This window comes from Puma concolor, chromosome C2 (genome assembly GCF_028749965.1).
Source record: "Puma concolor isolate L17-30 chromosome C2, mPumCon1.1.hap2, whole genome shotgun sequence".
Lineage (NCBI taxonomy): Eukaryota > Metazoa > Chordata > Mammalia > Carnivora > Felidae > Puma > Puma concolor.
Window position 1 is genome coordinate 114,242,570 of NC_141675.1, and position 13,057 is coordinate 114,255,626.

The 13,057-nt window shown below is 34.1% G+C and overlaps 1 protein-coding gene across 1 annotated transcript in view; it reads right to left on the bottom strand.

The window, feature by feature from the left end:
* The window catches only part of ARL6 (ARF like GTPase 6), a 40,927-nt gene that overhangs the window by 21,814 nt on the left and 6,056 nt on the right, over nucleotides 1-13,057 (bottom strand). The window contains exons 3-5 of the mRNA XM_025913373.2: nucleotides 8,121-8,182; nucleotides 7,614-7,682; nucleotides 3,519-3,613 (exon numbers count right to left, since the gene is read on the bottom strand). Of these exons, the coding sequence (XP_025769158.1) occupies nucleotides 3,519-3,613; nucleotides 7,614-7,682; nucleotides 8,121-8,182 (226 nt within the window). The remainder of the gene's footprint in view (nucleotides 1-3,518; nucleotides 3,614-7,613; nucleotides 7,683-8,120; nucleotides 8,183-13,057) is intronic.

Consider the following 13,057-nt stretch of genomic DNA (forward strand, 5'->3'; position numbering starts at 1 on the left):
GACTCTGATGAAAGAAACTGAAGACAACACAAACAAATGGAAAGATATACTATGATCATGGATAGAATTAATATTGTTAAAATGTCCACTCTACCCAAAGCAATCTACAGATTTAATGCAATCCCCATCAAAATACCAATAGTATTATTCACTGAAATAGAACAAATAATCCTAAAATTTGTATGGAACCACAAAAGGTCCCAAATAGCCAAGGCAATCTTGAGAAAGAAGAACTAATCTGGAAGTATCACAATCCCAGATTTGAAGCTATACTACAAAGCTACAGTAATCAAAACAGTATCATACTGGTAAAAGAAAAATAGATACATAGATCAATGAAATAGAATAGAGTCCAGAAATAAATCCATGCTTATATAGTCAATTCATCTACAACAAAGGAGGCAAGAATATACAATGGAGAAAAGCAGATAACCCAGATAAAAGATTGCTAAGTTTTTAAAAGTGAAAAAGTCACATAAAAAGTACGAGCTAGATAATTATTACCCCAAATATTTGAATAAGCTTAGGTTGTCTGATAAAAATACCAGTGATTGCTGTTGAGCAGGAAGAATTATTAGAAAGCCCCACACTCTTCCCATTCTATTCCTAATAAATCTACACTTCTTTTAAACCACCACCTCTTCCTAAAAGTCATAGCACAAAGACCACTTAAAATCTTTTTGCAGGAGTAAAGCTATTAATGCAGAGTTCCACAATACTTACTGGAGAATTGTACTGTGGAGAAAAAGAAAGAATATCCATCAATTGGTAAATGACAGAATAAATGTGGTACACTCATAGTATGGCATATTAGGCACCGTTAAAAAGACTAATTACATATATGCAATTTGACTTGAAAGGATTTCCATCATTCAGTGTTATCTGAGAATAGACAGATCAGAAGAGTATAGAGAATATGATCTGATTTTAATAAATAACAATGAGAAAAAAAAATACCAAATTGTTAATACTGGTATCTTAAAAGGGGATAGAGGGCTGGCAGTTAGAGTTTAAAAACGTAAAAGATCTATTTCAAAATATTTCTCAGAATAAATATATATGAAATGCTGTGATTGCACATACCTATATATACATACATGTATGAAAAAATGGCAACCAAAATAATTTTTATTGTTTATTTTATTATTTTTAATGTTTATTTTTGAGAGAGAGAGAGAGAGTGAGAGAGAGAGAAAGAGCGAGCATGTGCTTGCAAGTGGGGGAATGACAAAGAGACGGAGAAAGATCCGAAGCAGGCTCCTCGCTGTAAGTGCAGAGCTCCACGCAGGGCTTGAACTCCCAAACCGTGAGATCATGACCTGACCCAAAATTGAGTTGGCCATTAACCGATTGAGCCACCTAGGCACCCCATAACCAAAATAATTTTAAATACATGTTGAAATACATGGATTTTTACTTCCTCCTTTCTTCTTTATTGATTTATATTTTTGGCTACTGACACCTATTCTTTTTATGCAACCAAAAAAAAGGGTATTCTTATTTTGGGGCAACCTGGAAAACACTGCAAAACCTTTGAAATTTCATTCTTCACAGAGCTAGAACAAACAATTCTAAAATTTGTATGGAACCAGAAAAGACCCTGAATAGCCATGGCAATTCTGAAAAAGAAAACCAAACCCGGAAGCATCACAATTCTGGACTTCAAGCTGTATTACAAAGCTGTAATCAAGACAGTATGGTACTGGCACAAAAGTAGACATATAGATTAATGGAACAGAACAGAGAACCCAGAAATGGACCCATAAACATATGGCCAACTCATCTTCAACAAAGCAGGAAAGAATATCCAAGGGAATAAAGGCAGCAAATGGTGTTGGGAAAACTGGACAGCAATGTGCAGAAGAATGAACCTAGACTACTTTCTTATACCATACACAAAAATAACCTCAAAATGGATAAAAGACCTAAATGTAAGACAAGAAACCATCAAAATCCTAGAGAAGAACACAGACAGCAACCTCTTTGACCTTGATCTCAGCAGCTTCTTACTAGACATGTCTCTGGAGGCAAGGGAAACAAAAGCAAACATGAACATCAAGATAAAAAGCTTCTGCACAGCAAAGGAAAAAATCAACAAAACTAAAAGGCAACCAGGGAGAAGATATTTGCAAATGACATATCAGATAAAGGGTTAGTATCCAAAATCTACAAAGAACTTATCAAACTCAACACCCAAAAAACAAACAATCCAGTGAAGAAATGAATAAAAGACATGAACAGACACTTTCCCAAAGAAGACATCCAGATAGCTAACAAACACATGAAAAGATGCTCAACATCACTCATCATAAGAGAAATATAAATCAAAACAACAATGAGATACAAACTTCAAACCTATCAGAAAGGGTAAAGCTAACAACTGAGGAAACAACAGATTTTGGTGAGGATGTGGAGAAAGAGGAACCCTTTTGCACTGCTGGTAGGAATGCAAACTGGTGCAGCCACTCTGGAAAACAGTATGGAGATTCCTCAAAAAATTGAAAATAGAACTACCCTATGACCCAGCAATTGCACTTCTAGGTATTTATCCATAGGATACAAAAATGCTGATTCAAATTGGCACATGCACCCCAATGTTTATAGCAGCGCTATCAACAATAGCCCAATTATGGAAAGATCCCAAATGTCCACTGACTGACAAATGGATAAAGAAGATGTGGTGTGTGTGTGTGTGTATATATATGTATATATATATATACACACACACACATATACATATACACATATATATATATACACACATACACAATGGAGTATTACTCAGCAACCAAAAAGAATGAAATCTTGTCATTTCCAACAACATGTAAGTAGAATGTATTATGCTAAGTGAAATAAGTCAGAGAAAGGTAAATACCATATAATTTTACCCATATGTTGAATTTAAGGAACAAAACAGATGAACATAGGGGAAAAGAAGGAAAAATAAGATAAAAACAGACAAGCAGGCAAGCCAGAAGAGACTGTTAAATAAAGAACAAGCTGAGGGTTGCTGGAGGGGCTTTGGGTGGCAGATGGGCCAAACAGTGATGGGCATTAAGGAAGGCACTTGTTGGGTGAGCGTTGGGTGTTATATGTAAGTGATGAAACACGAAATTCTACTCCTGAAACCATTATCACATTATATGTTAACTGACTTGGATTTAAATAAAAATTTTAAAAAGTACATGCAAAAATAAAACACGTGAAAATTTAAAAAAATAAAAAAAAACATATATAATGTGCTACAGGTAAAGATATGAGTTCTGCATAATTACTATATTTTAAAATTGAAAATAAAGGGGAGTAATATACTCATTACTGTTAGAATTGTTGAATCATTGTATTGTACACCTGAAACTAATATAAAACTGTATTGATTATATTTCAATAAAAAATTCAAAAATTCTAAAATAGAGATAATTACATAACACAAGTAACACTTTCTGCCAACACTAAAGAACAAAACATCTCATGTAAACAGACCCTCAAGCACAGATGCCACAAACACACAAACATACCTGGATGATTCAGAAGAGTATCAAGTTCTTCTTTGGCCACAACCATTCTTAATCTATCACTACTATCAATGACAAAAATAATGGCTTGTCCTTCTCTGTGTAATATAAAAAATGAGAAAAATTAACGATAAACTCATACATTTTTCCATATTTAGTATTCATCTGCATTTCCTAACCTGTGTATTATCTCTTTATTTATTAGTTTATATGAGTGATTAATATATTATCATTAGTCATATTTTATGTAAAGTAATTTGTTCTCAGTTGGTTGATAATATGGTAAATTTAATGACTTGTTATTTCATAATTTTAAAAAATTACAAGTAAAATCATAATTCTATTACATAGATACAATCATTATTAATACTTTGGCGTAAATCATTTTTGACATTTTCTTTGTGTATACTCACATATGAATATCTACATTTGTATTTAAATGGAATCTTGCTGTTTTACATCCTGACTTTCTGATATATAAACATTTCCGTGATCTTTTTCTGCAGTATGGTTTGAGCTTTTTTAATTTTGAGAGAGAGAGAAAGAGCATGAACAGGGGAGGCACAGAATGAGAGGGAGAGAATCCCAAACACGCTCCACACATCAGTGCAGAGTCTGATGCGGGGCTCAAACTCACAAACCATGAGATCATGACCTGAGCCAAAATCAAGAGTTGGACACTTAACTGACTGAGCCATCCAGGCGCCTCTTATTTGAGTTACCTTTGTATGAAACATTAAACACTATACCAGTATTTTTTTACCTTAACCATAGTGATGAATACATTTTAGATTAACAGGACACATAAGTATACATAACTATATTTGAAATAAGTTTTTGGAAATAATTACAAATAGCTTTGATTTTATTCAATTTGATTTTTTTTTAACTGATAACCATCTACTGATAACCAGCTACTGAACTGGCTTAAGGGTTCACCTATAGATCTCAATGGCCCTTAAAAAAAAGTCACTGATTCCCTCTGACCCTTTCATTGCATGGTGTCATCAAATACTGTGCCAAACTTCTATTGTTGGACTTAGAGATTATTCTTAATTTTCATGATTATGAAAAAGTTTGGAATAAACATCCTCCTAAATACAATTTTTAAATTTTTTGATACTTTAAGATTTGTTCTTAGGACTAAAATTTCTAGGAATATATACAAAATTAAAAGTTTTAGATAAACACTGACAAATTGTATTCCAGACATGCTTTATCAACATCATACTTATACTAATATCAGTACTTTTCCCACCCCTTTCCTGTATGGCTTCTTAACAGTTTTCCATTTTTGCCATTTTTTTTTTTTTAACATTTATTTATCTTTGAGACAGAGAGAGACAGAGCATGAATGGGGGGAGGGCCAGAGAGAGAGGGAGACACAGAATCTGAAGCAGGCTCCAGGCTCTGAGCTGTAAGCACAGAGCCTGATGTGGGGCTCGAACTCACAGACCGTGAGATCGTGACCTGAGCGAAGTCGGACGCTCAACCGACTGAGCCACCCAGGCGCCCCCCATTTTTGCCATTTTAAAAGCATATTAACATTGTATTTCATTAATTGCTAGTGAAGTTCGATATTTTTTCATATATTTACTGGACATTTATACTTTTATGAATCACTTATTCTAGTAGTGAGTTATTATTTTAAAGTTCAATGTCATTAGTAATCACACGAATATAAAAATAAAACAACTTTCTAGTTCTATTTCTTCTACCATTAAAAAAAATGAATACAGATTATCGCCAGTCATTTATTAGTAGTAGCCAAAGAAATTGATATGACTGGAAAGATCTACCAAGAGCTTTAAAAATGTTCAATCACTTTGAACCAGTAATTTTATTTCTGAAATTTATTCTGAGGAAACATGGACTATGACAAAGATTTATGCAGAAAGATGTGTTAACTGAAGGGCTGTTTATAATCTTCAAAAACTGAGAAAAACCTTTATGTCCAAAAATAGAAAAATGACCAAAAAATAGACATAGGCATATGAAAAAATAACAGGTAGCCATGCATTAGTTATATTCTTTGTATGTTTTTCCTGATTTATTCTTATCATGAATGTTAACTGAAAAAGCAGGATAAAAAACTATATATGGCAATTTATAATGTTCCTTTCTCAATTATGTAAAGTGTGTATTTTATATTTTAAAAAAGAAGAAATATACAAAAAAGATTAACAATAGCAAATTTATTAGTAGTGAGATTTATGGAAAACAACTTTTTTATATTCTCTTCTATATTTTTCAAATATTAAAAAAAGTGCACTCCTTATATTTTATATTTTATTACTTTTTCATATTATAACGATAAGATGCAAAAATTATATAATAATTAATATGATAGAATCATATAAGTGACAAAGTAAACTTCCCTTATAATCTTGTTGTTCCCAAAACAAATGCTATTAATGGTTAGGTGTACATTCCACCTATTTTTTTTCTTCTCTATATATACTAAGCACATATTTTTATTAAGAATACTATTTTTCTTTTTATAATTGAGATATGTCATTATAAACAGGGTTCAACACACAATTTTCAGTGTATATCTTTGCCCACCAGTGTTAGTCATAGGATACTTTTCAAGCAGTAAAATGATGGCTGGAGAGCATGAACATTTTTCATTTTAACAGATACTGGTAAATCTCCCTGAAAAAGATGTTACATTCCCACCATAAGAATGACTTGTTTTGCCAACAGTACACTTAATCTTTTTAACCTCTTTCAGTCTAACAGATTAAAATGAATTTGTTCTTTCATAATTAGAAAAATATAGAGATACAAGATATAAATTTACTATTATTATAAACTTCTCCATAGTAACCATATTCACTTTTCAACCTACAATTTATCTATAGTGTTCATAATTAATTAACTTCTTCCAAAAAGATTTTGAAGAAAAAGGAATTAAAATAAGAAACATTTCCTTTTGGAGTGTCTGGGTGGTTCAGTAAGTTAAGCATCCGACATTTGGTTTTGGGCTCAGGTCATGATGACACGGTTCATGAGGTCAAGCCCCACATCAAGCTCTGTGGTGACAGTGCAGAGCCTGCTTGGGATTTTCTCTCTCCCTCTCTCTGCCCCTACCCCACTCATGCTTCTCTGTCTCTCAAAATAAATTAATAAACTAAAAAAAAAAAAAGAAACATTTCCTTTTTTTAAAGTACTATTTTCTATGTATTTTTTTATCGCACATTTGCAGTAAAGAATAAAAAAAATTAAAATCAGATCTGGCAGTCATGTCATAACCATTGAAAACAAGAGTTCATAATGACAAAAGGGCATTTAATCAAACAATACTGATTATAAGTTTCAGACTCCAAAAGTAATTTACATTGCTTATATATGAAGGAGTCCTAGCAATATTAGAAGTTAATGAATTCATTTTAATACCACATGCAAATCTTGAGAGGATATAATACATTTGGATCCTAGTAACTTGATAGTTCTTAATCTGCAGTGATTAGTGAGCACTTGATGTGCATATGCTGAAAAATATCTTGTTTAGAATTGGTTATAGAAAAATGGATCAACTGTTAGTACTATTATTTTAACTAAATTTATTCAATAAATATGTACTGATGTATATGTCCAGCATCATACTTGGCCTTGAAGAAAAAACCTTAATAAGAAATAATCCCTGCTCTTGAGGAATTCATACTCTCACTATGGAGGCAGGTATGGTACAGGACTTTAAGAACTAAGAATTATGATTACAGAGGTGTGAATGGGCAAAGTACTATGTGATTGCTGGGGACAGAATACATGGGCAACATGGTGAAATTTCACAGAGGAGGTGACTTTTGAGTTAGCCTTAAAGCATGACTATATTAACTTTAAACAAAATAAAAGAGGGCATTAAAAACAGAGAGAACAGCATATGCAAAGAACCAAAGTCATGAAGGGCCTGAAGCCTTTGAAAAATAATATAAAGTATGATCATGTATCTTTTTAAATTAGAAAATGTGCTTAAATTATATGAAAAATAAACATTGCAACCTAGCCCATGTAATCTTTTGGATTTATCTGTTAATCGTTATTTGTTATTAAAATATAATCATCTAGTTAACTAACATTCATAAACATACTTACTTATAATAGTGCTCCCAGAGATTTCTGTATCTTCCTTGACCTGACATGTCAAACACTGTAAAAGACAAACTACAGAAAAAGACAATAAAAACAAAACAAAATCAAACACCAAACAAAACAATGACTACCTTATAAATTACTAACTTAAGGTGTCACTTCTATTTAAAATTTTAAATTTTTTTCAAAGAAGCCACCTTTGGATATGCAATATGCAATTTGAATCAATTTTCAAGTACAAGTCCCATAAAATAAATTTTTTGAATATAAATATTTTTCAATAAGTAACATATAAAAAATGTTTTCCTTACTAGAGAGATTATCAGAATTTGTCTAAACTCTAAATTCTGAAAAATAATCCACAGGTAGTGGTACAAATATTTTAATACTTATGGATTTCTGAAACAACAAATTAATTTTTCTAAAAGTAGAAGGAATGACGAGGTAGATGTAATATTATCACTTTTTCACCCAAAACTTCTTAGTCACAAGCATAATAAAGTGAATTACCTGGACGATTTGAATTTCTCTATGCTGAATCCTATGGTTGGAACTATATCTTGAGATTGAGCCTTTAAGAGAAAAGATAAATTTAGAAATTTGCAATTACCAAAGATGAATTATTCCTCAGGTTAAAAAAAATATCCAATATCCAATATCCAATTCTAAAATTTTTCACTAAGGAGATGACAGAATTAAACAAAATTATAATTTTTACAGTGGGATCATAGCGTGTGAATGCTTTACAGAAGTTTAAGGTTTACTAATATGAATCTGTATAATGTGTATGTCTTAATTCATATTTTGTGGCTTGCTGCAAGTTACCACAGCCTTAAAGCGGTTTGATGAGTCATTCCGAGTTCACATACAGGACTTTGTAATCTTTCACCACATACTTAATGAGTTTCTATATACTATAGGGGACTGTTCTCATATCTAGATGGTGAATATACATGGCCCTGGCTCTCACTGAGCTTATTATCTAAAGAAGGTAAACAGCAATAACCAAGTAAACTACAAATGAACACGATTTCAGGCAGTGATAAGTACAATGAAAGGTGATTTGGGGATGGGAGGCAATGGGGGAGGAGGTTGGTATGGGGCATGGAAGAGCCTCTCTGAGGAGGTGACATCTGACCCAAGAGTAAATATCAAAAAGGAGAAAAGCTATGACGAGATCTTGGCAAAGAATATTCCAGTCAAAGGAATTAGCCAGTGCAATGACCCCAATGCAGGAAGGAACTTGTCACTGAGGAAAAGTATAAGACCTGTATATCTAAAATGTACTGGGGCGCCTGGGTGGCGCAGTCGGTTAAGCGTCCGACTTCAGCCAGGTCACGATCTCGCGGTCCGTGAGTTCGAGCCCCGCGTCAGGCTCTGGGCTGATGGCTCAGAGCCTGGAGCCTGTTTCCGATTCTGTGTCTCCCTCTCTCTCTGCCCCTCCCCCGTTCATGCTCTGTCTCTCTCTGTCCCAAAAATAAATAAACGTTGAAAAAAAAAAAATTAAATGTACTGAGTAAGGCAGAGAGCTGTATGTAATAAAGAGAGGTAGAGCCTCGAAGGTCATGGTGGGGAATTCTGTGTGAAGAGATACAAGGGGGCAAAAGTACAGCAGGAGACATGTTAGAAAGTCAATTAAGTGACTTAAACTGGCAATTAAAGTGCCTTAAACTGGGGTGTCTGGGTGGCTCAGTTGGTTGAGTATCGGACTCCTGATTTTGGTTCAAGTCATGATCTCACAATTCATGAAATTGAGCCCCATGTCAGGCTCCGTGCTGGCAGTGTGAAGCCTGCTTGGGATTCTCTCTCACTCCTCTCTCTCTGCCCCTCCGCCACTCTCTCTCTCTTTCTCTCAAAATAAATATACTTAAAAAAAAAAAGACTTAAATTGTAAGTCATCAAATGCCTCCTAACAGTTCCACCATCAAAACTATTCCTCCCTTTGAATAAAAAAAAAATCCACTCATTTTCTGAACCTGAGTTCAGAACTGACTGCTTTTTTTTTTTTTTTTTTTACATTTTTTAATATAACCATTCCCTAAGTTTTATTGGTCCTATCTCACTAACTTATCACTTCTTGCTTTGCTTTATTACAAAAAACTTGTAATTACTCTTAATTGTTAATATGCTATCTTAGACAAGTTATTTAACTTCTCCAAACCTTAGTTTTCTCAAATGTGAAATCTGTTATTATCTTTAACTTGTAAAGTTATCATGAGAATTAAATTAGTTAATGAATGCAAAATACTCAATACAGTGTCAGGCCCATAGTAAATACTCAACAAATGTCATAATTATAGTCACTGATTTCAGTCTCTTTCCAACTTTCTCCATGCAATCAATCACAGTGTAACTTAAAAAGATCACCCTTTAGTTCATCATGTTGCTTTTGTGTGAAAACAGCAGGAGTAGAAAGAAAACTGTTGCCTCACACCATTACATTTAATTTGGTAGTCTACTTCTGGAAATTTAAAATTCAAATGCAAAGACAGAAGCTGAAAAGTCACTGGAGCTTAGTCACCTTAGTAGCAATGTGCTAGTGAAAAGGCGTCCCTAGAGATGCCCGGTTTTGCTTTTCTGAAGTTTGTTTATTCAGCTTTTCTTTCTTATGAGCTGCCTATATTCTTCCAAAAATATTTTTCTGTTTATGTTAGAATTCATTTCCTGCGATTCAGAGTCCTGCCTCAGATCTTAGGGTTTCTTCACTGCAAAACAAACTTTGGATTAAAGAGTTTCCTAATTTTTGTTGTCCCTAAATAACCCACTGTTTTGGTTTTTGATTTTGATCACAATTATAATAAAATCATCAGCTATTATTATCAGGAAAAATATAACAGTAATAAAAAAGCAAGGAAGTTAAATGTTTAAAGAAATCTCAGGGGCGCCTGAGAAGCTCAGTCAGTTAAGTGTCCGACTTCGGCTCAGGTCATGATCTCATGGTTTGTGGGTTCGAGCTCCATGTCAGGCTCTGTGCTGACAGCTGAGAGCCTGGAGCCTGCTTTGGACTCTATGTCTCCTCTCTCTCCACCATTCCCCTGCTCGTGTTCTGTCTCTCTCCCAAAAATAAATAAGCATTAAAAAAATTTTTTTTTTAAAAAGAAATCTCACAAGATACACCTCAAAAGAATAGCCCTATCCTCACTGAACTGTAGTTAGAACATTTGCCTAGTCTCTTCACAATCACCCAGCTTCTGCACAAACTCTTTGTTTCCAGATCTTCTCTTTTAACTTGCTGTTTTAATTAACAGGGATAAAATTAATCAACTTTCTTTTCTTCCCATCATTTCTAAAGTTATGATGTAAGATAATTAGAAAGAAGAAATTCCACAAATTAATTAGGATAAAACAAGGTATGTGAGCTGGTGCTTCCAGATTCAAGTAGGATTCATTTTCTTCTAGAGAACAATCTCCAACATTAATCGTCCTCTGCTCTATCTAGGAACAAATACATTTGGTCATTCTCTAACTTGCTCAGGGAATAGTACAAAGCAAGCAAAGAGTATAGGAATTATCACTTCAGTGGAATAGTCTATCTGACACAGCCCAAGGATAGACTAATGTTAACAAGAATAGAACAGGATTTCTGAGAGAGGATTCTATTTGGTTGGTCTAGTAAACATGATATCCTTGGTGCCATCAATCATCATTCCCTGCCCAAAAATGAAAATAGAAAAATAACCCATCAGTCCATTCACCCAAAGTACACTTATATACCTTGCAATATTATTTGGGATTTAGTGTTGATTAATATGAGATATATGCTCTTAAGGAATTTAAATTTATGAGGAAACATTTAATAAACAAGCTACCAATCAAATATGCAAGACATTTCAGATTGTTTTAAATCATACAAATCAGGATGATGTGGTAGTATAATGGCATTTATGTGGGAAAGGGGGGGGTGGTTGGGAATTGGAAAAGAAAGATATTTATAGAGTGCATCTCTAAGAAAATACAGCTAAGACCAGATTCTCCAGTGATCAGGTTAAAATGCCTCCTCACCCCCATTCATCAGTTTAGAAAACACCAGCAACCTCAATACATTGACAATAAATAAGCATTAAGATAGCTTAAAGCCATTTTGGGGCCGGGAAGTATCTAGTTACCTAGAAACTGCTTCTATCCACAGACAAAAAAAAGAGACGTTACTATAAAATAAGATTTGCAAATTTTTTTGCAAGAAGTTTCTTGATAGAGCATTGTAGATTTCTATAATTCACTTAATTCATTAAAAATAATCTTTCTAGAGGTACCTGGGAGGCTCAGTCGGTTAAGTGTCTGACTTCTGATTTCAGCTCAGTTCATGTTCTTGTGGTTTGTGGGATTGAGCCCTGTGTCAGGTTCTGCTCTGACAGCGCAGAGCCTGCTTGGATATTCTCTATCTCCCTCTCTCTTTCTGCCCCTCCCCAACTTGTGTGGGCATGCTGTCTCTCTTTCTCTCTCAAAATAAATAAATAAACTTTTAAAAATAATGTTTCTAATAATGGATGTAAGCTCACAAGAGATTTCTTCAGTACAGAGACACTGAGGAAACAAGAGTTATTATCTATACCTGTGTGACAGAGATTGGGAGCCTTTTTCAAGTGGTCTTTTGGCTATTAGCACCAAATTAAAAAAAAAAAAAAAAAAAGCAAAGCAACTTACTATGTTCTTAGGATCTAGAGGTCAGTTATTCAAGGAGACAGGGTAGTTGCCTAAAGATTAAATCTCAGGAAGTGGTGTTAGAAAGTAGGTGATCATCCCCTTAAAATAGCTGTACGGCAAGTCTAGGCTAGTTTTGTAGTTCACCAGAGGTAACAGAGAGACAGAGATGTTGGAAAACAATGGAAGATTAATTAAAAAACCTTAGTTACTGGCTGTGAACCCAGGTTTTCCGAAGGGCTCTTCCTGACTAATGTGGTGTGTTAGGCAGGGTTAACAGGTTACAAAACCAGTCTGAAATGGGGGTATTAGAAGATCACAGGGGTGTCTGGGTGTCTTAGATGGCTGAGCATCCGACTCTTGATTTCAGCTCAGGTCATGATCCCAGGATTGTGTGATTGAGCTCTGCATCAGGCTCCATGCTGAGCATGGAGCTTGCTTGATTCTCTCTCTTGCTCTTTTTCTTTCTCTCTCTCTCCCTCTGCCCCTCTGCCCTGCTCATGTGCTTTCTAAAAAAAAAAAAAAAAAAAAAAAAAAAAAAAAAATTATTTTAAGATCCAGACTGAACATGCTGTCTCCTTCCCTTTTTGACCCAAATCCCTAGAAATGACAAAAGAAACTATGAAAAAAAATCCATAGCTAATTTAAAAAATAAGAGCCATTGTCTTCAAAAGAATATCCTTGTTCAGGTAAGAAAGCTGTTTGCATCCATACCAAGGAAGATTCTTCCTACAGTAATAACCATATTTTGGAACATAAGATTACTATACTGTTGGGGAGGATGGAAAAAGAGACTGTAATTTCTA